The 25,453-nt window shown below is 33.9% G+C and overlaps 1 protein-coding gene across 1 annotated transcript in view; it reads right to left on the bottom strand.

Moving 5' to 3' along the window:
* Positions 1-533: 533 nt before the first annotated feature.
* Positions 534-25,453, bottom strand: part of LOC145291910 (NAD-dependent protein deacetylase sirtuin-7-like) — a 36,781-nt gene continuing 11,861 nt past the window's right edge. The window contains exons 3-10 of the mRNA XM_080137746.1: positions 24,576-24,680; positions 21,979-22,049; positions 17,191-17,263; positions 14,996-15,094; positions 9,387-9,623; positions 8,219-8,339; positions 5,942-6,008; positions 534-1,563 (exon numbers count right to left, since the gene is read on the bottom strand). Of these exons, the coding sequence (XP_079993872.1) occupies positions 681-1,563; positions 5,942-6,008; positions 8,219-8,339; positions 9,387-9,623; positions 14,996-15,094; positions 17,191-17,263; positions 21,979-22,049; positions 24,576-24,680 (1,656 nt within the window). The 3' untranslated portion in view covers positions 534-680. The remainder of the gene's footprint in view (positions 1,564-5,941; positions 6,009-8,218; positions 8,340-9,386; positions 9,624-14,995; positions 15,095-17,190; positions 17,264-21,978; positions 22,050-24,575; positions 24,681-25,453) is intronic.

The raw sequence follows: 25,453 nt of genomic DNA, 5'->3' as shown, positions 1-25,453 counted from the left end.
AATATTTTGCTTTAAGCAAAATCCAAAATCTGTGCAAATTGCAGGCGAAAATAAAGAGAAAACTTAATTAAATGAAAACAGAATTTTCTATTGGGTAAAAGTCAAAAAAAAAAAAAAAAATAAAAATGCATAATTTATATAAAGCACATTAGAATGAAATTCTCTAAGAAATTCATCTAGTTTTAATGTGTGGAAATGATTCAAAGATTTTTGATTTTCACCCTGAATAAGACATTGCCACTTGGACATAAGGGCTACTGTTAGGGACCATACCTATAGGAACACTAAGTAGGGAGTTGAGCAGCAAGATGCCTGTTCAGATTATGTTTAAATTTCTGTATGTAAACTAAGCACCACATAATTTATATAAAACACATTAAAATTAAATTCTCTACCGAACATACATAGTTTTAATGTGTAAAAACAATTTGCAAGATTTTTTTACTGTTCTAAAAATGGCATTTACCATTTTTTGGAGGGAAGGGGGGGGGTATAATTTTTGAGTGAACTTTTCTCTAATTTTACTATTAAAATTTTTTTTACACATTTAAATTTACTGTATTCAGTAAAGAATTTCATCTTCATCTAATGTGTTTTGCATAAATTGCATGTTATTTTTATTCTATTTATGAACTCTTGATTGTTAACTATTTTGGACTTTTAACTTCTATAAACTTGATTCAAAAACGTTTTCTCTTTTTGTTTACGATCAGCCCTTTACCAAACCACCCTGGAAGACGCTTATTCGGCCTTTTACTAATAGCACCATCTTCAGTATGCCCCTGTCCGTTGTCCAAACCACTTTTTTGTTTGCAATCAATCTGGGTCTCTAAAGCAAATGTTGTGTCAAAATTGTGAGTAGAATCTTTTGCCTGTTGCACTTGATCACAGATGCAATGATGCCGCGAAGCATCAGCTGAAGCTAAGTCTTTATAATTATTTGAACTTAAAGCGGGTGTATTACCATCACAAGATACAGATTCTGAAGAGTTAAGGCCACATTTACCGTGATTTACAATTTCATTTTTCTCAGAAACTTTGTGCTTATTAAGTATCTTTTGAAATTGGTTCACTCCAGCGGCCTCGATAAGCGTCCAGAACTGTTCATGGGGAAGATAATCATGGTCCATCAATACAATTAGCACAGGCCAACAGAACAGACTCGAACAGAAATCCTGCGCTGTTTTCATGGAATGGTCTGTGCGAATCTCATCTGATTGAAGTTGCTGGGATAAAACTTTGTTGTTTTCAGCACATCGACAAATTGTAGAATGTGTCTCCGATATGAGATGATCATTTTCCTCCTTTAAAACAGTATTTTTTAATGCTTTTTTATGAACTGATATGTTTTTATGGCGAATTGTTGGTTTCTGTTCAAAGCAATTCCATTTGGTTGAAAGTTTGGCTGGAATGGATTCTTGCTTTATGGAAGATTTGTTCTTGGATAATTTCTTGTAGAATTTCTCCTTCAAAGAATCAGGCACTTGGAGTTGTTTTGAGGATACAGAGTCGTATTCGTGAGGGCGTAATGGAATTGCCATACGGAATAAAGGATCTTTTTCCCTGAAAGAAAAAAAATATTTACCAATAAGATTTAATGCAATAACGAAATTTGATGAGCTTCATAAAAAGTCAACACAAGGCCTCTGTTCACTAAATCTGATTTATCTGTTGAAATCATAGATTGTGGTATTCGCAGATAAACGACATGAAGGCCACAGGTAACTAAAAGGGACAATTTTACTTCGAGAAAGTACAGTAAATAGAATAAAGATATTATTTGAAAGAAATGGAAAAATATTTACTGTTATGATTTAATATATCAAAGAAATTTAAATTCTTTCACTTTGGATCTTAGCATTTTGGCCAAGATCAAAGTGTAGTATCTGTTCTTCAGATGCTGCCCTTCCATTTCTTGTTCTCTTTCGGTGGAGGAGAAATCCTTCACGACTGAGACAATTTTTATTTTTGTACCTTTTCTCCACGTTAAAAAACGACCCTGGTGTCTAACTCTGTCCCGTGGGGAGGCATTGTAAATAGGTACAATTATTTCCATGTGACTCGTTTATCACCTTTGTGGTAATGCTACAATAAAACACAAGATGAGTATTTGGTGTAAATCGGTGAAACACTGGGCGTGTGTAATACAGTTACGTGACAAAGAAAACCTGGTTGTATTCGTTCCGAGTGATTTTCTTCTTGGCTTAATTTACTTTCACCCGGATGCAACTCCAATCTACTTGACCTTTCTCAGGGACCCTATGAGTTACCAACTGTCCCACACTGGACACTATCCTCAAGTGTCACAAACACAAAACTGTTAACTGTCCCCAACTGTTGTAAACTGTCACAAAACTGTCTAGAAACTTTACTTTATATATCATTTAAAGAGTGTTTTTTGCTCTATCTAATCATTTAAATTACAATCGTTTTAAAATAATTATGTCTTCTTTTCAGAACGTTGAATACATGATGGAAAAAAAGCAAATTTGCACAATTTTCTAATTTCAATTCAAGCTAGGTTGAAAAGCTGCTGAAACAGCTTGCAATATCAATAAAGCGTTTGGCCCAGTAATCACTACTGAATGCACAGCACAATGGTGGTTTAAAAAATTTCATGTTAGCAACAAGAGTCTTGAAGATGATAAGCATAGTGGTTGGCCATCAGATGTTGACAACGATCAATTAAGAACCTTAGTCAAAGCCAATTCACGCACAACTGTTTGAGAACTTGCTTCTGAATTAGATGTAATGTATATGACGATTTCCAACCACTTGAGAGAGACTGGAAAAGCAAAAAAACTTGATAAATGGGTGCCTCGTGAACTGAATGACAACCAGAAGAAACACAGTTATGAAGTGTCATCTTCCCTTCTTATACACAACAAGAACGACCCATTTCTTGACTTGGTTGTGACTTGTGATAAAAAGTGAGTTCTTTATGACAACTGGCAATGCTCAGTTCAGTGGATAGATGCTGATGAAGCTTTACAACACTTCCTGAAGCTAAAGTTGCACCAAAAGAAGGTCAGGTTGCCAGTTTGGTGGTCTATGACCGGTCTCATCCATTACAGTTTTTTGGATGCAAGCGAAACCATTATGGCGAAGCAGTACTGTCAACAAATGGATGAAATGCATCAGAAACTTTGAAAACCACATTCAGCATTAGTCAAGAGAAAAGGCCCCAATTCTCCTCCACAATAATGCCTGACCGCACATTGCTCTACTGACCCTGCAGAAGTTGAACCAATTGGGCTATAAAACTGCCTCAGCCGCCATACTCTCTAGACCTCTCATCTACTGACTATCACTTTTTCAAGCATCTCAACAACAACTTTTTGTATGAGAAATGATTTAAAAACCTAAATCATATCAAAATGCATTCAGCAACTTCACTGTCACCAGAATGCAAGATTTTTACGTTACTGGCATAAATATACTTGTTTGGCATTAGCAAAAGTGTGTTAATTCTGATCGTGCTTATTCTGATCAACAAATTTTGTTTGAGCCGAGACATATTCATCTGAATTTAAAAGTTCAAAACAACAAGAACTTTCTTGTCATGAAATTGATGTTAACGCCCATATATTTTCATAACTTTCCATATATATTGTGATTTCCTAATGCCAGGCGACACCAGATCACCTTGCTACAGATGCCACCATTGTCTTATTTCACTTAGTCACGTAAACAAACAGAGCCTGTAGAAACTGTAAATCAGGTGATTGAATTTGGCCAATCAAAGTAACCCTTTTCGTTTAATGCGTGGGCAGAGGCACATGCTGAGATTGAACACGTATTGAAGAAATTACTTCTGGAGCAACAGTGAATATGAAAAGGAGTCCCTTCACTGATAGTAAAGGAAGCAATGGAAATGAATCACGTCAACATGCGTAATGTCTGGTAGACAGGAAAAGGCAAAAGTGAAAAACATGGATGTTTTGAACTGAATTACTTGTCTGGATGACTTTATGGATTATTGAACTTTCCAGCTTCTGAATCAAGATGGCACAAGGCCTTAAGTTTGGAGTTACAAACTCATGGAAGTAACAGAGAGAAATGGGAAGATATTTTATTTCGAACGGAGATAAAATCATAAAATCATGAACTTGGTGTAACTTTGACTTAACCAAGTAGAACACAAGGCCTCAAGTTTTGCAAGTCATGGGTTTTCTTCATTAGTAAGGAAAAAGAGCACAATAAAAATAAAGAATGAAAAAGGAAGAAAGAACACCATGGATGGCATGAGGTTATCATGTATGAATTAATATTCTTAATGTGGATTTAACCAAGTGGACAGGTTTGTCACAAATTCATTTTCATTCTCTATTTCTTTCAAGGTTCTCTCCTTGTAAATATCTTATAAGGTGTTTTAACGGTTGCTGGCTTTATGTTGAATGACTTTGGCACTGGCGTGTTTACATGCATTTGGCCGATTTGCATTTTGTCTTTCACCCTTATATTCCGACTCAATAAGTAATCCTCCTGACTGAGGAAATTATTTGACTGTCAGTTTTTAATGCTCTGAGGATTTTTAGCTCTGTCATGCTACCCTGCAATTGAGAACTTTAAGAAACTTATTTTTCATCTTTACTTTCCTTTTCAGTTCTGTTGAGTGGTTGATGTTATAAAATTAAAAACAAACCAAAAAAATTATAAAATTTAATTCGGATTCATGTCCTCTTTTCCATTTTTGCATTTACTGAACATTTATGCTTTTTACTAACCTGCCAATCTCACTTCCTTCTTTATTCAGGGGTTACAAACATATTAGCACATACGCAGCTTGATACCATATGAAGATTTGCCCCATAGGTTTACATTTGATGGGATAGAGTCGGGTGGTGTGCTTCGGATGGTGGACTCCCCCGCCCTTGACTATGCTGGAACAGATACCAGTCTTCATGCATGGATTGAAAGTAACCAGAGTGCTTGATACAAGGTCAGAAATATAATAACATATATATTTGCTTTCTACAGTAAAGAGGCAGGGCTTTACATTGCAAATGAAACAGTCACATTTGCGAGTGATTTTTCCACATGGTGACTAGAAATAATAAAATGCTAGTCTTTGTGATTTTTTCACCGATAATCTTCCAAAGCTCATTACTGAGTAAAAAATGTCTTTTCAATCTTTATTTTTTTTAATAAAACGAGCAAAGTCAAATTATTTAAACAAAAGTTTAATAGAACTTTTTTTAAATGAAGGCTGCTTAAAAACACATCTAAAGAAATTTGAATGTTTATACCTTCCATTCTTGCTATATAATTCGGTGCATATTTAGATTTGCACTTATTTAAAAAGAAATACAGTAAAATCTTTATGATGTATGTCACTTTCCAAAAATCATGTGAGTTTGGCTAATAACTTTTCTATTTAGCTAATAAACGAAAATATTTTGTTGTCAAAAGTTAACTAAAGATAAATTTGTCCATAGAGTCTTGAGAGGTGAAATAAATATCATAATTTTCTACAAAATTCAGTGTGTGAATTGTTAGGTTAATTAATAACCTTAGTTAAATTAATTATGAAGTAAATAAAGAAAAACATACCTTTATTATTTAAAATAACTTCATCGTGAAAGGTATATCGATGATGATAAAGAAACAAATCAATTAACACTTAACATTTTCTCAGCACACATAAGAATATACAAAGAGATGTTTTTTTATTTTTACATCTATACACAAAAAGAGAAGGGCATGTTGCATTATGTGCCTTTCATATAAAGATAGTCAATAAAGAGGAGACAATTTAGAGTTACCAATTTAAGATACACGGCACCATTTAACAAAGGGAGGCAACTCCAAGCCTATGCGAAAATAAGGGTGAAAGAGAAACAACTATTCAGAATTTAAAAATTCCTCAACATTGGTAGATATGAGCAAGTATATTTTTAAATAAAATAAGTAGTTGAATCATTTTTAAATAATAGTTTACCGAATATAGTCTGGAATTTTCCATCGTAGTTTGTTCATCACTCTTTCCATAACTTCATCACATTTCCCTAAAATAACAAAAAAACATATATTTCACTAATAATAATAGTGGTTAATTATTCTGTTCAATGTTGTGTAGATCTCCTATCATTTATCTTCTTTAGTCAGCTTTTATTTAGTAGGGGATTTCCCCAAAAAACATATCATTGGTTAGATTCTTTCTGATGCTAGATCACTTATGTATTGTTGGTGTTTGCTTTCACTACCAATAGAGCTGCCTTCAATCTCTCTAAACTAACTGACATTTTGAGCATCGTTGGTAAGAAATATTACTTTTCTTTTCTCTAAGAATAGAATTAGACCATCAAGTAATATGTTTTAGTATTATTTTCATATTTAGTGTACTTTATTTATCTTTTCCCTACATACAAACCTAGAGTTCTTCTCATTCATAAACCGGCTCACACCTAATATAATTTTGTATTTTTCACTTTCTATCATTATTTTTTATGTCCAAATTTCCACTATTCTGCAATTTTATTAAACTCACGTCTCTTTTTAGATTTAAAAAGACTTTATTAAATATTATTATAGAAATATTGCTTTATTGTAGAAAGATAATTTATTAAATATAATTTTTTTTTTTTTTACACAGTGATCACCACTTATCAAGGCCCGGAAGCCACTCAGGGATAAGGGTTATTGCAAGTACATTACGTTAGTGTGGAGATTTGGTGAAGTGTTTACTTAAGGGAGCGGTTCATTAGGAATTTATTAACGTTGGACTTGAACACATCCAAGTTGTAGTCAGGTGGGAAACAGGCAGACGGAACAGAGTTCCACATGCATGCAGTTCTAAGAAAGAAGCTTTGTTCATGGAATCCGCGTTTTGATTTAGGCACAGATAAAGAGTGGGGGAAATTTTTCACAGTGGATTCAGCTAGCCAAGTACGTCCAAGGATGGAATACTGTTGCCATATCTGGGCAGGAGAAATATTGTTTTATTGTAGAAAGATAATTTATTAAATATTATTATAGAAATATTGCTTTATTGCAGAAAAATAATTTATTAAATATCATCATAGAAATAGTGCTTTATTGTAGAAAAATAATTTATTAAATATTATCATAGAAATATTGCTTTATTGTAGAAAAATAATTTATTAAATATTATCATAGAAATATTGTTTTATTGTAGAAAAATAATTTATTAAATATTATCATAGAAATATTGCTTTATTGTAGAAAAATAATTTATTAAATATTATCATAGAAATATTGTTTTATTGTAGAAAAATAATTTATTAAATATTCTCATAGAAATATTGCTTTATTGTAGAAAGATAATTTATTAAATATTAATATAGAAATATTGCTTTATTGTAGAAAAATAATTTATTAAATATTATCATAGAAATATTGTTTTATTGTAGAAAAATAATTTATTAAATATTATCATAGAAATATTGCTTTATTGTAGAAAGATAATTTATTAAATATTATCATAGAAATATTGTTTTATTGTAGAAAAATAATTTATTAAATATTATCATAGAAATATTGTTTTATTGTAGAAAAATAATTTATTAAATATTATCATAGAAATATTGCTTTATTGTAGAAAAATAATTTATTAAATATTATCATAGAAATATTGCTTTATTGTAGAAAAATAATTCATTAAATATTATCATAGAAATATTGTTTTATTGTAGAAAAATAATTTATTAAATATTCTCATAGAAATATTACTTTATTGTAGAAAAATAATTTATTAAATATTATCATAGAAATATTGCTTTATTGTAGAAAAATAATTTATTAAATATTATCATAGAAATATTGCTTTATTGTAGAAAAATAATTTATTAAATATTATCATAGAAATATTGTTTTATTGTAGAAAAATTATTTATTAAATATTATCATAGAAATATTGTTTTATTGTAGAAAAATAATTTATTAAATATTATTATAGAAATATTGCTTTATTGTAGAAAAATAATTTATTAAATATTATCATAGAAATATTGTTTTATTGTAGAAAAATAATTTATTAAATATTATTATAGAAATATTGCTTTATTGTAGAAAAATAATTTATTAAATATTATCATAGAAATATTGTTTTATTGTAGAAAAATAATTTATTAAATATTATTATAGAAATATTGCTTTATTGTAGAAAAATAATTTATTAAATATTATCATAGAAATATTGTTTTATTGTAGAAAAATAATTTATTAAATATTATCATAGAAATATTGCTTTATTTACCATTAATTTTCAAAGTTGATAAGTCATCTTTTGGAGTCCATTGTAAGTTGACAATAAACAATTTTGGTCGATTGGATGGCTTTTTATTCATGGACCATAAACAGGCATACTTCTTTAAAACCTAAGAAAAACAAATCACAAAGCAATTCTAGTTTTTCTCATAAATTTGGAAAGAAAATTAAATTGCATAAAATTTATGAAATTTTAGTGCATTTCAAATTGAAAGAAACTTTGTAGTGCAATAAACAAAAATAGAACGTGAGAGTTGATGATATGCAGAAACAACATAAAAATAATACAATGGATGTGTAATGCGAGTCTAAAAGACAGGCTTAGATTTGATGACCTCAGAGGAAGATTAAATTTGGACAGTATAGGGAGAGGAGTGCAGACCAGGAGACTTTGATACTATGGCCACATTGAAAGAATTGATAAGAGTTTTTGAGTTAGAAGATGCACACCAGTTGAGATAGTATGATAAGAGTTCTTGGGTTAGTAAATGTAAAACAGTTACGGCAGCAGCGTTAGTTCATAGGGAAAGGGCAAGGAAAAGTGATAGTGATAAAACATGACCTGAGGGATAAATTAAGACTTGGCCAGAAATATGTTTGGAAGTCAATTTCTTAAAGCTGTCTAACACATGCAGGCATGTGAAATGGACATTAAATCAATGATAATGAGGATGATGATGAAAATGAAGAAAAAAGTGTCTAAAAAGAACATTTTATGCAGTGGTTGTTCAGAGAATTAAAGTTTTATCCCTTGAATGAGACTAAACCATTGTTATTTTATTTTGTTCTGGTATTTTCCTCATGCATGCAACCATTGTGTTATTGATTGCAGTTAGATAACACTTTTTAAGACACAAACGAAAAGCAATAAACTGTTAGCAAATGTATTGTTAATTCTAACACAAATGCAAATTTCTACACATTGTTTGAACAGCTTATAACCAACCACTCGCTTATCCCGAATTTATGCAATGTTTACCAAACATCTCTTAGCATCAAGACTGATTTGCTGATAACACCAGTGTAATCAACCTTCGAAATGACAAACTTACTTGAGACTTCTCACATCTTCATCTGCAAACAGATTACTTCCTTTCCAAACTAAACTGAAAGCAAAAAGTGCCACCTTTTCAAAACGGGATTTACTTTATACAAACCTTCAGACTGGTTCCTAAACAGAGAATAATATCACAGTTTTTGGCAGCTAAAGTGGCTTCCTTCCAACGATAAGGTGCAGACAGACGACCTTTCTCTCCAAAATGAACAATTGTATCACTTAACGGCTTTTTGCAATGATGACAGTCGCGTGCAGTATGATGACGACGGAAGCTTGTGTTTTCTGTCACATCAAATAAGCGAAGATACTGTTTGTGAGGCTTGCATTTAAAACACATCTAAAGAAAAATAAAATAACAATTCAACTTTAGTATAAAAACAGATCATCATGATTTCATATAATGATGCGTGAACATATACTACATTACCTCACCTCCCCCAAAAAGGACATAATGTTTGGGAGGATGGTCTCTGTATAAAACAAACATACTACATTATCCACCTTTAAAAGAGAATCTATAAGGTGCCTTCAATAATTTTCCAGACTTTTTGATATGGGCACTTTTATTGATAGTACACACATGAAACTCAAGTCCCCTTCGAAGTATTCTCCTCTGGCTGCAATGCACTTGTTGTACCGTTCCAACACTCTCTGGAAGGCCCCATGGAAGTCCTCTTGTGTGAGCATGTCAATGACCCTCATCACAGCCTCTTTCATCTCCTCAATTGTCTCATAATGACAGCCCCTAAGGTTTTCATTGAACTTTTTTTTTTTAATTTTTTTTATTACATTTTCACTCCAAACAAGGCACATTGCCACTTTGGTGTAGGGGGCTACTATCAAGGGCAACAACTAATGGGGTACTACGTTGGGATTTAGGCAGCAAGAGGTCAGTTCACGTTACACTTGAACTTCTGCATGTCAGTACAGTTGGGGAAGCAGGGACTTGGAATGAAATTCCAGAGTATAGCGGTTCTGGGGAAGAAACTACTGGAGTAGAAGGATCTTTTACATCTAGGGATCTCTACTGTGTGGGGGTGGGATTTAGCTGCCTGTCGGGTTTGTCGAGGGTGTCTACGTCGTGGGGGCACAAGTGTCTGCAGTTCACCAGAGCATTCACCATTAAAATACTTGTAGAACAGGCACAGGGATGCAACATTTCGTTGATGAGACAGAGGCTGAAACTTAGATGCCAGTTCAGGGCCTATCAGATTGGCGACTCTCTTTTGAACCTTGTCTAGGAGCGAGAGAGACTAGTAGCAGATGCACCAGCCCAAATGTGACAGCAATACTCCATACATGGGCGAATGGTGGCCTTATAGAGGTACAGGATACTTTCGGGTGTTAGTAGTTTTCTAGCACGGTAGAGAGAGCCTACCTTTTTCGTAGCGGCCCTGGCAATGCTTTCAATGTAATTGTTCCAACTCATGTTTCCTGTGAACGTTAGGCCAAGAAGTTTGAAAGATTTACTCTCAGATAAAGAGTCACTGGCCATTGTTATTGGTGGCAGAGAAGTTTTCTTGTAATTATTGAAGGAAACCAGTTTAGTCTTGGCAGTATTGAATGTGACCATCCATGTTTGTCCCCTTTCCACTACAGATTGGAGGTCATCCTCTAGTATTTTTGCTATTTCTTTAGATATGTGTTCATTTGTTTTCCTGTCATGCCTGTTATAGAGTGTAGTGTCATCAGCATATATACCCATTTCAGAGGCAATTTTGTCGAGGAGGTCATTAATGAATATTAGGAACAATAGAGGTCCAAGGATAGACCCTTAACGCACTCCTGCATTTATATCATATTGTTTAGATGTACGACCGTCGAGGACAACCTGGATTTTTCTCTTATCTAAGAAGGATTTAATTATGTTAAGTATTCTACCAGTGATACCATATGATCTAATTTTCCTGAGGAGACCCTCATGCCATACCCTGTCAAAAGCCTTAGATATATCTAGAGCTACCACTCTGCCCTCCCCCGCTTTGTCCAGTGAATGGTATATACGTTCAGAGATTACAGTGAGGATGTCTGCTGTGGAACGGGCTTGTCTAAATCCATATTGTTTGTCAGTCAGAAGTTTAGCATCTGTAGAGCATGGTTAATTAAGGTCTCAAATATTTTGGCGAAAAGTGGGAGGAGGGTAATGGGGCGATAATTTGATGGGTCAGTTCTTTCGCCAGAATTCTTGAATACTGGTACCACAGAAACAGTTTTCCAACAGCCCGGAAAGCAAGATTCATTAAGGCATTTGTTGTAGAGTTTGGAGAGAACTGGAGCTACTTCGGCTGAGCACTTTTTTAATAGCACAGCTGGGATGAGATCGGGTCCACATGCTTTTGAAGTGTCAAGGTTTTTTATGATAGCATGCACCTGAGCAGGGGTGATTTTTAGATCGTCTAGTGTGGCGTCTGTCCGCAAAGAAAAGTTAGGCAGGGGGTGGTTGGAAGGGTCCAGTGTGGAGTTTGAGGCAAACCGACTGGCAAGCATATTAGTCTTGTCGGTTGCTGAGCAAACAACCTCATGATTTTTGGTTAGTGGGGGAATTGTTGATTACCTACTATTTACTACACTGTTGTAGATTTTCCAGAAGTCACGAGTTCCTAATTTTTGTGCTTCGATGTGTTTTTTAGTAGTTTCAGTAAATTCTCTCTTAGCTGTCGCTATTTCTTTCTTAACATTACTTCTAGCTTGTATATACTTCTGTCTGTTTGAACTGGATTTATGTCGGTTAAATCTGCGGTATGCATGCTGCCTTTGAGCAATGGCAGTTGCACAAGTCGAAGTAAACCATTGGGGAGAGTGGGGCTTGTTATAAAATTTCCGCATGGGAACATGTGCTTCAATTGCCATTTTGAACCATTCAGTGGTCTCATTTGCTCACTGTTCAGCAGGAAGATAAAAAATATGTCGCCATGGGGCATCTCTTATAAGATCTCTGATGGCTTCCCAGTCAGCCTTTTTATAATATCTCGTTGTTTTGAGCACTGGCACTTCAGTTTTGGGTCTAGAGTTTAGGGCGATTTTGACCATTATTACTACATGATCAGTGTTCCCGAGTGGGCTGTCAGCATTTGTTATACAATCATCGGGAACTGTGGTCAGAAACAGATCTAGAAGTGATGCGTGTTGTTCTTGCTGGTCAGGGAAACAGGTTGGAAACGTAACCATTTGTGATAGGAAGTGAGATATAGAGAAGCCATGTGTTGTGCTGCCCACTGCATCTGTGTAAGTAGAGAATCCAAGCCAGTTTTTGTGGTGGGCATTAAAGTCACCAAATACATGTACTTGTGCGCTAGTGTCGAGGGAGAGTGCTGTGTCTATGCTATCAGAGACTTTGTTTATTATGGTGCAGTCCTGGGTCGAGGGAGAGCGGTAGAGAAAATAAAAGTAGCTAATGTTATGTTGCATGTTTAGTCTAAAGCACATAAAGGCTTGATTGTCCGATTCTAGGTTTGTTTCTCTAGTCAAGGGGAGGGTGTTATGAATGTAGACTCCAAGTCCGTGCATATGTCTGTCAGAGTCCTTACGGCAGAGTGGGAGATAGCTAGGCATGTTAAAGTAGTTAGAGGGGATGGAGGAGTGTAGGTTAGTCTCAGTGCTAAGATATCCGGGGTATTTGTTATAGAAATGCTTCAACATCAGCTAAATTAGTTCTAAGCCCACGGATGTTCGTGAATGCAAGCCTCAAGGGAGGAGGCAAGTTGGATTTGTTTGTCTCTAAGCCTGGTTTAAGCTTATTTTTTTATTGTACTGTCATCATGTTTTTAAAGAGTTTCAGTTAGGTGAGGGGGAGCTGAACAAGAGGTTATGCAAGGTATCAGACATGCAACACAAGTAGACCATCAGCTGACCTTTCTTCAACTAGGACTGTGGCCTCAGGAAAGCCCATCGGGGATGAGTGCGAGGTCCCTTTCCATGCGTGACATGGCACTACAAACATCCCGATATTATACAACTGTTGATGGAGCAGCCGCTCTAAGCGCTACCAAATAAATAGGGCTCCAGTACTACCAGTCGGAAACAGCAGCCAGGAACTGTCAATCCGGTACCCTCAACCCATCAGAAGAAGGTCAACCCAATCTAATTGCACAGGCATATGCGGTACTCAAGCATTCCCACGTGCCCAGTTTTGAGGGGTGGGATGTGTCGGGAGTGGGGAAAACGGCGTTCATTGCCCTAGACAAGAAACAAGATCTATCACTGAGTGTTTTGTCGAATCACTGTGATAGCGTCTCTGCGCCTGACTAATAGGCAAAGAAGGAGTATGGAAGCCGGGTGATAGACAAAGCCTATCTACTTCTTAAGGAATAACCAAAAGTCACAGGGAGCAAGATCTTGGTAAGGAACCGTCTTAATGCCTATGACAATATCTTTCTTTCTGATCTTCTCTGAGAACCCTTGGGACAAACTTTGCGCAAATCTTCTACATCTTCAGTTCCTCACAAATAATCGTGTGCAGAGTTCCCACACTAACATCAAACTGTGCACTTATTGTCTTTATAAACACATGACAGTCCTTATCCATGAAATTCTTTATTTGGCCAATCAACTCTGGTGTCCTGACTTCCTTACTCCTCACACACCTCTCAGAATACCTGCCTTCTTTGAATCTCTTACACCACTCAAGAACTGATGCTTGATTCATGAAAGATGGTCCATAAGCAGTCTGAAGCATTCCATGCGTTATGTAGCATTTTTTCCATGTTTAAAACAGAATTTTATTGTATATCTTTCTTCTGAAGTGTCCTCACATCCAGATTGCATTTTTGAAATTCACCAGCTGTGACAATCAGACTTTAGTAGGGTGTATTCCAATTCCTGCTGTACCTGTTCATTTGAACCTGAAATCATAAAAATTGGTCAGTCATCTCCTAAGATGTATAGCAATAACATACTGAATTTTCAAGAGTTTACGACAATTTTAAATGCCTGTACTAAAAAGTCTGGAAACTTATTGAAGGCACTTCATAATTCCTGAGAAGACAGGCTCATCACAACAGAATAGAGACTACATTCTCCTGAGAACTGAACCTGTTACTTCAACTGTTCTACATCTACTAATACAAGAACTCTCATCTATTATTTCAATGTGGTCATACCATCGAAATCTCTCTCTTCTGCATACAACTCCCTATACTATCTTGATTTAATTTTCCCCTGAGGTTGTTAGATTTAAGCCTGCCTTTAAGACTTACATTATACATCCATCATATCATTTTCCTATTATTTGTCTTCATGCAACGCATGTCCCCCATCCTCTGTAACCAGATTTCACTGCTATATATCATGCAGTCTACATATACTAACAGACTCTTCTTTTGATCAACATTGGTAATGCTCTGCTAGTTAGTAATGGCATAAGTTCCATCCACTTCTAACTCTTTCAACTTAAATTACATATATAACTTTTATTCAACCATCAGAGTTATTCTGATTTCAATTTCCACAGAAAACATGAAGAGTCTAAACTCTGCTATTTCAAAATCTTAATTACATGACATCTAGTCTAACCTGCATGCCACAACTGATTCATTTATTATTCCAAATAGTTTATCCCCTAACTAAATTGATCAATTCATTATCCACTACTACTTGCATATAGCATTACCTGACCTTGGGGTCAAATTTTGTCACTCAAACTTGCTAACTTAAAAAAATAAAAAAAATAAATCAAACTCTTAAAAAGTTGCTGAAAACTTGAATACTTACCTCAAGGTACATATTACCATGAACCTCGGATAAAACCTTTTTAGATAAGCCACTTCGTAAATGCAGGCCATCACAGTTTTGGGAGACCACATGTTTGAGCTAAAATAAAGAAAAATAATTAAGATTTTATGAAATGCGTGAAAATAGAGTAGAAATGTCACAAGTTTTATGAATATTGTGGTTGCTGACTACAGAATTATTTGCGTTATCTCCCTTGAACAGACATCTGATATATTTGGGCGGCTTGCACTCTACTTCTCTTGTACTCTGATAGAGACAAGTATATTTTAACATGTGCTATTAAAAACATTGCAGAGACAGTGATCTTTAAGTTGGTTTAGATTTGACAGATTGTTTATAGAATCAAGTGCCCAAATGTTGTCTAACGGTCAAAGGCTGTAAACTCAGTGAACTCGCCACTTAAGGCTTGTGACATAATATCTCAATGTCTTTGTTTTGTATCTTTCTATCGATCTCTCTTATCGTTTTTCATCACAAAGAAAGAAATAAACCCGTTAAAGCTGAGACGCCGTTAGAGCGGGGTTATAAAAAGTTGGTCTCTGGAGACTGTCACCGATGGACGCAAAAAGTCAGTCTCAACTTTGTTGAGAAGGAGTCTCTAGTTAAAATGCTCCTTAATTATTAAAATAAATTTTTGTAGAAAAGGTGTCTTGTTTGCTTATTTTATATAGCGTTCAATTTCAGCACAGTAGCCCTGCCAGTAATGACATCAACAGAGAACCCGAAAAGGAGATCCACTAGCAGACATAGTTGATGATATATTCACCTCTTCATATAAAGGGCATGTACCTATTGCTTCATCATGTTTAACACAAGGATAGCTGGTTGCTGTGTCCAGGATATAATAACCTTTCCAGAGATGTCCTCACAATACAGACAAACGAAACCACACTCCCTGGCAAGCGATAATAACACAGTTACTTCCCTTGAATCATTCTGATCAAAGTTATAAAGTAAGTCAAAAATCTTTTTCCACCATGTGGGAAATTCACAACAAGGCTTTCTCTTTTTTCTTTTTCTAACTGGGTCTTCAAGGTACTGAGACATGATCTGACTGGCTGCCATTATAGTATGACCTTCACAAACATTAATAGCAGTCGTATTACTACACCCAGCAAATGTAAATAATGTTTACTTATACATTCGGTTCTTATTTAGAACTCAACCTAATTAGAGAAAAAAAAACAAAAAAAACTACAGAAATATTTTGATTAAGTTTCAAATGAAAAGTTTATTTGAAAAAAATGATATTTTTTGAAACAACAGAATTTACAAATGAACAGCAATATTTAGTTGCACAATATTTACAAAATGCTATGACTTAAGATTGTTTTGGAGGATAAAGAGAAGTAATGTTTATTCTTTTAATCTAAACTAGCAGGACCTGTGTAAATTACACGGAATGAGAAATATATTAATCAACAAATGATTTAATAAAGCTGATATTTTTCTGGATAATGCAAAAAATTAGTTTTTAGGACATAAAAACAAATAACACTCAGCAAATATGAGTTTATCAACATTTCTATGGAAATAGTTTCTATTGTATTTTAAATATGGAACTGACTGAAATGAGAAATTAATAAGTACTAATAAATACTCAGAAAAGTAATATTGTGTTACATAGTTCAATACAAATAAAATCACTTTGTAAGAGATAACCTTTAATTTATTCTTTCAGTCCAGCACCTCTTGGCAAATAATGCTTTCTTCCCCCTGTTTCTGTCAAATATCCCCCCCCCTTTTTTTAAACTCAATGTTTCACAGATTTATTTTCTTTGGTGAAGAACTGCTGCACATCAAAATTACTAAGAGGTTCTTTCTCACACCATTAGAATAATGATCATATATTATTATAATGATATTCAAAAACGCGGCTACCGTAAAGGGAGGTCACTTTCATATTCTTGTCCATTGTTGCCAGATTGGTCTTTTTAATGCCAAATTTTGCAAATTTTGCATTTCTGAAGTAGTTTAACCATCAAGAATTGCATTTGTCGTTTTTTGAAGTATAATGTATGGACTAACTAAGGAAGAAACAAACCGAATATTATACAGATTTGAGACAATCCTCATTAAAACTGAACTGAATCATTTAAAAGAAAAATTATAAATAAAAATTTCAAATGACAGATTTTATTTTTAAAAAAAAATAAAAATTTGAGATATTTTACCTTTCCATGTTTATAAAGACTAACAAGACTCATGTGGGTTTTTGTTGGCTCAGCATCCGATAATTCTTGCGGTCTAAAAATAAAAACAAAAAAATTTTCTGTTTCTGAATTTTTTAGATGAAAATTGATAATTTGTATTATTTGGACTACTGTTCTCACCTTCAGTGTTATTCGCACAATGTTTAGGCTGATGTCACCTCCAACCTTCTTCAGGTATATTCTATCAAACTCAGAATTTTGCATGGAATTTCAGACAGAACCTTTATTTTAATCTATGATGGTAGCATTATTAGTATCACTTACATTTAGGATTGAACCTTTAACCTACAGAAGAGTGTCACTAAAAACTGAATTTTACCTGGTACTTTATCCATTATGGTTGAAGGTTCAATCCTTAATGCAGGCAATACTAAAAATACAATTGCGAATTACTTAAGAATTCTACTCCGTCATTTCTAATGGAGCAAGAGCATGTAGATTCTCAAGTTCAACAATATATATCTGAAAAAGGTCAGAGGTTATGTGCAAACATTATGCAAATAACAGTCAATATAAGAGAAGGCTGAATAATCCAAATAATACAAAATAAAAAAATAAAAAAGTATCAAACTAAACACTTTCTAACAAACAAAATCCAAATAAATCAAAAACTGTAAATCCTATACTGAAATTCCTATGCAGGATGTTACTTCAGCTGAATCCATGGAAAATGAAAGATACAAAGAATACAATTACTTCTATCTGGTCATGGCTGATGAAATGAGAACTAGCTAACCCTTGCGGATTAAATAATAAACTCTGTTTGAAATTTCATACAGATTCTCCAAGTTTAATAGAAAGATTCCAGAGTTCAACAAGATGCATTTGAAATAAAAAGATTGGCTAACATCCAAAATGAAATCAGTATGTTGTTTGCAAAGCAACCGAGAAGGCTGAACTGCTTGCCTGGCGGTTCACTTCTAACTCTACCTTAGACCCAACAAACCACTCCTTCCCAAATTTCCCTTTGCTGATAGAAGCTATACTCGATAGTTTGAAAATCATCCCTTCTCATGTTCGTGATATCATAAAACATTGACACTTCCAAGACTTGTGGGTCTAATCTCATTACAACTTCGCTGCAGTAGCCCCTATTCTCTCTAAATTCTAAAACAAATGCCTTACTAAATCTTGCTTCTGACTGCTGGAAAATTGCTTCTGTGGTACCAGTTTTCAAGAATTATGGTGAAAGAACTGACCCACTTAATTATCACCCCATTAGCTACCTCTTTTTCTCTTTGCTAAAATCTTTGAGTTATTTATGAATCAAGCACTAGTCCACCACCTTGTAGATACTAAACTTCTTCCAACTGACAGTATGGATTTAAACAAGTAAATTCTACTGCAGATATCTTAATGGTCATCTCTGAACATATATACCATGCAGTGGATGAGGCAGAGGAAGCTAGAGCAATAGCCCTTGATATATCTAAAGCCTTCGAGAAGATCTTGCAGGAAAGTCTTCTCGTGAAAATTAAATCATACAGTATTACTGGATGAATACTTAATATAATCAGATACTTCTTAGATAAGAGAAAAATCCAGGTTATCATCGGTGAGTGTATATCCAAATATGATATAAATGCGAGTATGTCTCAGGGGGTCTATCCTTGGACCTTTATTATTTCTGATATTCATAAGCAACTTCCCTGACAAAATTGTCTCAGAGATAGTTATATTTTCTGATGACACCATGCTCTATAACAGACACAAGGAGAAAACAAATGCACACATATCTAAGGCAATGGCTGAAACCTTAGAGAATGACCTCCAGTCTATTATGGAATGAGGACGTCAATGGATGGTAACATTTAATGCTGCTAAAACTAAGCTCTTTTCATTGAACAACTATAAAAAAATCTTCTCAACCAACAATTACCATGAGTAATAATACACTAGCTTCAATCAAACTCCTCGGCTTAACATTCACGGATAACATAAATTAGAATAAATACATTGAAGACATTGCCAAGGCCGCTGCAAAGAATGGGGGCTCTCTATCGTGAGAGAAAATTACTCACACCCTGACAGTATTCTTTATCTGTACAAAGTCACCATTTGATCATGCATGAAGTATTGTTGTCACATCTGATCTGGTACACTCACCACTAGTCTCTTTCTTAAACAGGCTCCAAAAAGAGTTTCCACCTAATAGGTCCTGCATTATCAACCAAAGTTCAACTCCTGTCTCATTGCTGCAAAACTGTATCTCAGTGCTTGTTTTTGAAATATTTTAATGGAATGTGCTATGATGAACTTGTAGTACTTGTACGCCCTCAACATAAATACTCCCGACTAACCCAACAAGCAGCAAAATGCCACCTGCCAGGAAACCTACTACTCTAATAGTTTCTTCCCTCACTGCTAGACTTTAGAATTCCCTCCAGGTCTCCTGCTTTCCTGAATATACTGACATGCAGAAATTTAAATGTAATGTGAACAGACATCTTGCTGCTCACCACTCTACAGTCCCTGTAGATATAGTCCCAAATAATAGCTCCTTATGTCCACATGGCCTTCTTTGGGGTGAATAAGAGTTTTAAAAAAAAGAAAAAAAAAAAAAAAAAAGGAAGTAGTTCAAATAATGAAAATATATATATAGCAATTAACCTACACAGAATCTTCCAGGTTTCATCCCCAAAGGGACTCGTCAGGCTAAAATGAAATTGCCATATATATTTTCATAACTTACTACCTAGCTCTACTCATGTATTTAGCACTGTTGAAGTAAATACTGAAAATTGATTGATAAAATATAATAGCTCTTTATAACATTTTATGTAGAGACATGATATATATAAGTTTTTTTTAAAATATATGTGGCAATTAAACTACACAGAATTTTCCACACTTCATCCTTATAAGAATTCATCATGCATGAAATTAACGTTTCTTAATGTTTTTATATATCCCCATGATACTGGGTTTGCTAGTCAGCCAATCAAATTCTTAGTTACTCAACACCCATTTATTGTAGTTAATAAACATGCGCACACTCGTTTCTTTGTTGTTTTAGCAAGGATTTTTTTCTTTGCTTTCTGATCAAAGCCTGACAAATCCTCACAAGGATAAAATGTGGAAAATTTTGTGTAACTTAATTGCTATATATATTTTCAAAACTTACTACCTAGCTCTACTTATGTATTGAGCACTGTTAAAATAAATACAGAAAATATTTATATAAAATTTTATGTGTGTATATATATATATATATATATATATATATATATATATATATATATATATACATACACATAAATAGACATAGCTTTATGTTTGTATAAATAAAAAATACTACCATAAACTAGTGGGGCCTGTAGAAATTCCACAGGGGACTCATTCATATGTAATATATTGATGTTGGCATTCTGTGGATGTTCAGCATAAATGGAGATGCTCTGATATTATTGTAGCTCTTTTGTTAAAACTGCAAAAGTATTTATCTAAGCTAGCAGAAATGCCCAGAGTAGCCGGTACACTTAAATATGATATTTAAATTCTTGCAGATTTCTTATGTATTATTATATAATTAATGTGCCATTGATTTTTATCTATATATATATAAAAGGCAAAACGTGTGTGATCATCTTATGTATGTCTCGAAAAGGCTTTCTTCGCCGACACTCCGGGGGGGGGGGGGGGGTACTACCGCTTAGAACTGTTTATATACCCCCTAGATAATAATATCTAGGATTTGGGAACACGGGTCGCCTCTAGATTTATTTATGTCGATTTTTACAAAATTATTGGTATTTCAGCCCGTCTTGTGTTCATTCAGCTTTTTTGTATAAAAAGCGAAACTAATTCAAAGCTAAGGCACTGTTCCCGGCAATCGCACTGGGAAACATCCAGAAGAAATCAGCTTTGATCAATGTGGGGCCAAACTCCTTAGACAATTGCTATTTAATCTGGACAATGGGGAGCTGGTTTCCCCCTCCAACATCTTGGGGAAAAAAATAGTCAAAGTTGGGTAAACAAACCCAAACGCTGCCCTGCAGCAAAAGTTAACTCCGTGACATCTTTGACCTCATTAATGAGGTCAAATAGAAGTAGCAGAGTTAACTTTTATTGTGGCCACGTGTCAATTCTGTTTTTAATAATTAAATAAATTCAAACATGTTTCCGTTAGTATTTCGCGGTGGCCCAATGGTTAACGTCGCATGGTTTTTTTTTCACACTTTAATTTCCAACTTCACCTCAAGGGTTCGAGTTCGATCCTCACACTTACCTACCAAAACTTTTTTTTTTATTTTAACCCCCCCCCTCCAGAGTTTTGATTTACCCAAAACCACACACACCTCCAAACACCCGGGCAATGCCGGCTATTCCTCGCTAGTATATTATAAAGTTGCAATTTCAAAAATAAAAAAATATATCCATATGACTTGGGTGCATCAGCTTGAATCGAAACCTAAACCAAAACTTATGAAAAAAAAAAATATATATATATATATATATATATATATATATATATATATATATATAACAGGAGTTTCTTCAGCTATAATCGAAACTGAAACCAAAACTTTGATAAAATTATTTATTACAAGAAATGGATGTCCATAACAATTAAACAACAGTCACTCAGATTTAAGCATGACACACAAAATAAAAAATAACATACACACTATCATATTAATATATAGATATGTATATTTATATATTGTCATATTAATTTGTGCCATAAAAAAAAACAAAAAAAACTAAGGAAATTCATAAATTTAATTAACAGAAAGTAATAAGACCTACTTGAGTTGTTGGCCTTTACGAAGAAGCGTCCAAACGCCGTTTGGTCCACGATAATCAGGAATCGAAGCTGCCTGGTTTTGCAGAAAAGAAACAATATTAGTTTGAACAATGAAAAATTTAGATCAACAACGTATATTAAACTTTGAATGAAATATTTACTACTCAGGAACACACTTTTTAACAAAATGGAAAGACAACTGACGGTAGGAGAGACGTCAAATGTTATATGTTTGGGTTAACAACTCAGCATGATATAATTATGAACACTACAGACATGGTTATAAATAAATACTCCCAAGGGCTCCTGAAGGGTGTGAGGATGAGATCCCTAATAGGGTAGATATATCAAATACTCCTGGCAAGATGCACGAATAGCAGGGCCAGGACACTCACGATAGTTCTTCCAAGTAGTGGTCAATATGTCTAGCAACACACATTGAGTACATTTTGAAAAAATAAACAAAAAAAAACAAGTGGCCTACAGCTACTGACACAAATGTCTGGAAAGATTTTGATTCAGATATCAGTAATATAAGCAATCCAGGCATGAGGACACTTTAAAAGAATGATATGCAATAAAATTCTGTTTTAAACTTGGAAAAACTGTCACAGAAACGTATGGAATGTATTAGACTGCTTTTGGATCATCTTGCATGAATCGAGTATCAGTTTTTGAGTGGCATAAGAGATTCAAGGAAGGCAGGGAGTCTGTGAGGGATGATGAGAGGTGTGGGAGGAGTAAGGAAATCAGAACACTAGAGTTGATTGGCCAATTTACATAAGTGGTGAACTGAATCGAATCCCAAATCATTCTGGTACAAAGCTCATGGTTATTTTGACTAGTTGTTTGTCAATGGAACCTTTTAATGTCATCATCAACTTTGGAGCAAAATGATTTGAGATTCGATTCAGTTTAGCACTTTATGTAAATTGGCTTTGGCAGTCATCAATCAAAAGCGAATCAGGAGAATTTGTGTGGGGCCCTAATGTTATAAATGTCCAGTTTCCGAAAATGCACTAGAAGGTGAATCAAAGACTGATCATCTCTGATTGGGTCGGCGTTGTGAAACGAATATGATGTTGAAAGATCCAAAACTCTAGTAATCCATGCAGAAACTGATCACACACCCGATTGCTCCACTATGGTGTGTATGTTTGAAACCAATATCATAACATTTCTTCCATAAAAAATTCTAAAACTATTTATATTTACTAATTTAAAAAAAAAAAATGAATAAAAAAAAAGGATTTACTAAAGAGTAGTATACTAAAGAATGATGTATCAAGGCCAAAAGCTACTCAAAGTATTAATGAAATGGAATAATTGTTGATTGAATGATGGAGAACATTATGGAAGGATTGAAATTTATGATTATTACTTATGCATATAAAATCAATTTCATTTTAAAAGAAAAAGGGACATTCATAGTAAGTCAATCATGTTGAATATGTACGGCACAATCATATTGACACACCGGTTCTCATCAGATCACCGAAGTTAAGCAACGTTGAGCCTGGCCAGTACCAGATGGGTGATCATTTAGGAAGGCGAGACACTGTATGTACTGCAAGGTAAAATACCAGGTTGAGAAACTGACGCAGTCTATCCTTCTCTCTAGATGGGACTCTCTTAAGCCGTGGTAGGCACCCCATCTAGTGATGATGTCACGATAAAAAATACCTTTTATAGCCCTGGCGAAGTATCAAGTATTCAGCTACCAACAAGATTTGAATTACACTACAAACTCGTGTAGTGAGTTCAATCTTGGCTACGGCCACGCTGGATGGATGGATAAGTATGGTGAACTTATTATTGGAATTAAGTTGTTAGTCACAAAAATAAATAAAATAAACTTGAAACTTTTAGTGAATGAAATTCTAAAGAAATTTTTGCCCAATTATTAAATTGTGTTTCTATCTGTATATATTTAATGAATTAAGTTCAAATATATCGATAAAAAAACCCTAAAAACTACCATTTTAAAGTGATCAATAAAAAGTAGAGCTCTATAAATAAAATTTGAGTATTTTTTATTGATTTACTTTGATTTGACTATGAATCATATTAAGAAGATTCGATGTATTAGCTGTTGAAATGAATCATATATAAATAGTTTAAGTGTGGCACTTTTTTAGGGTTAAATGATATTTTAACCAATGTTCAGACTAATTTTATCTAATAATTATTGTTTTCATTCATCACAAGATGATATTACATTTGTAAAAATTTTTCACTTGTTTGAAATCTTACATTTTTAGTTATACACTGTGAAACATTGTCTTTTGAACAAATAGCACACAAGACAGCATTTTTTTAAACATTTCTAACAAACTTTGAATAGTCAGAATTTGGAGGTTAATTGAGCTACCAAAATAAATTTGATATCATTGTTTATTTTTTTAGCAAAAATTTATATACCTACACAAATCTTTTTAGATATAATGAAAATTTTTGTTTCAGATATTTGTTTGAGGTTAACAATTTTAATTGATATTAATTACTGAACCATTTAGGAGATACCCATTAAAGGAGTTTAAAATTTTAATAGATATTAAATACTGAACTGCTTAAAAGAATAAACGAAAATGCAACTGACCGTGCTAATTCCAGCTCCAGTGTAGACACAAATACTTGTGGCCTTCTTAATCACTTCAGCTAATTGGTCACACTTCTCTTCCAAAATATCCAGTGGATCTTCAATCTAGAAAATAAGCAAATAGGAAAAAGTTCATTTGTGAACCAAATATAACTGAGCATCACAAATACAAAAGAAAAAAAAAAACTTCTATAACAATTTGGTTCAATTAACACGTTAATGACCAAATGATGATAATAATGACTATAATAATTAAATTTCACTTAAAATCCTATTAAATAAAATCGAATTTGGTAATAAAAGACAAAGACAAAGCAAAAATTAAATTCTGCAGAGCAACATGTTGAGTAGGTACAATTTGTTTATTATAAAAATGAGGGGTTGACTGTACTCAAATGCCACCAAAACGTTTTTTTAATTTCTCATCTGTTATATAAAAGGTTTCTTCAGTAAGGTTGATTTTTCAGTGTTATGTAGTAATTCGAAAAAGAAAATGCCGACCCAGCTGGAAATGTCTTCTCAATTATTAAATCATTTCTCTCTGATAGGTTCATAAGAGTAGTGGTTGATGGGCAAAAATCAGAAGCTCTCAGTATTAATGCTGGAGTCCCTCAGGAGTCCATCCTGGGCCCAACTTTCTTCCTGATCTACATTAATGATCTTCCAAATCACATCCTTACATCATTCGTAGACATTTATGCTGATGACACTACTATCTATGGTAGCACATCTAAGGCCGTAAACGACCAAGTTCTCTCTAATTCTCTCTCCTCTGATCTTGAGCAAGTGGTACAATGGGGAAAGAGGTGGCTTGTTACTTTCAATGCATCTAAAACCAAACTTTTATCTTTACATCATCAATGCTCTGATCCAAATCT

This window comes from Euprymna scolopes, chromosome 13 (genome assembly GCF_053919585.1).
Source record: "Euprymna scolopes isolate OS-2025 chromosome 13, ASM5391958v1, whole genome shotgun sequence".
Lineage (NCBI taxonomy): Eukaryota > Metazoa > Mollusca > Cephalopoda > Sepiida > Sepiolidae > Euprymna > Euprymna scolopes.
Note: the sequence above shows the minus strand (reverse complement) of the source record. Positions and strands in the feature narration are given on the sequence as shown.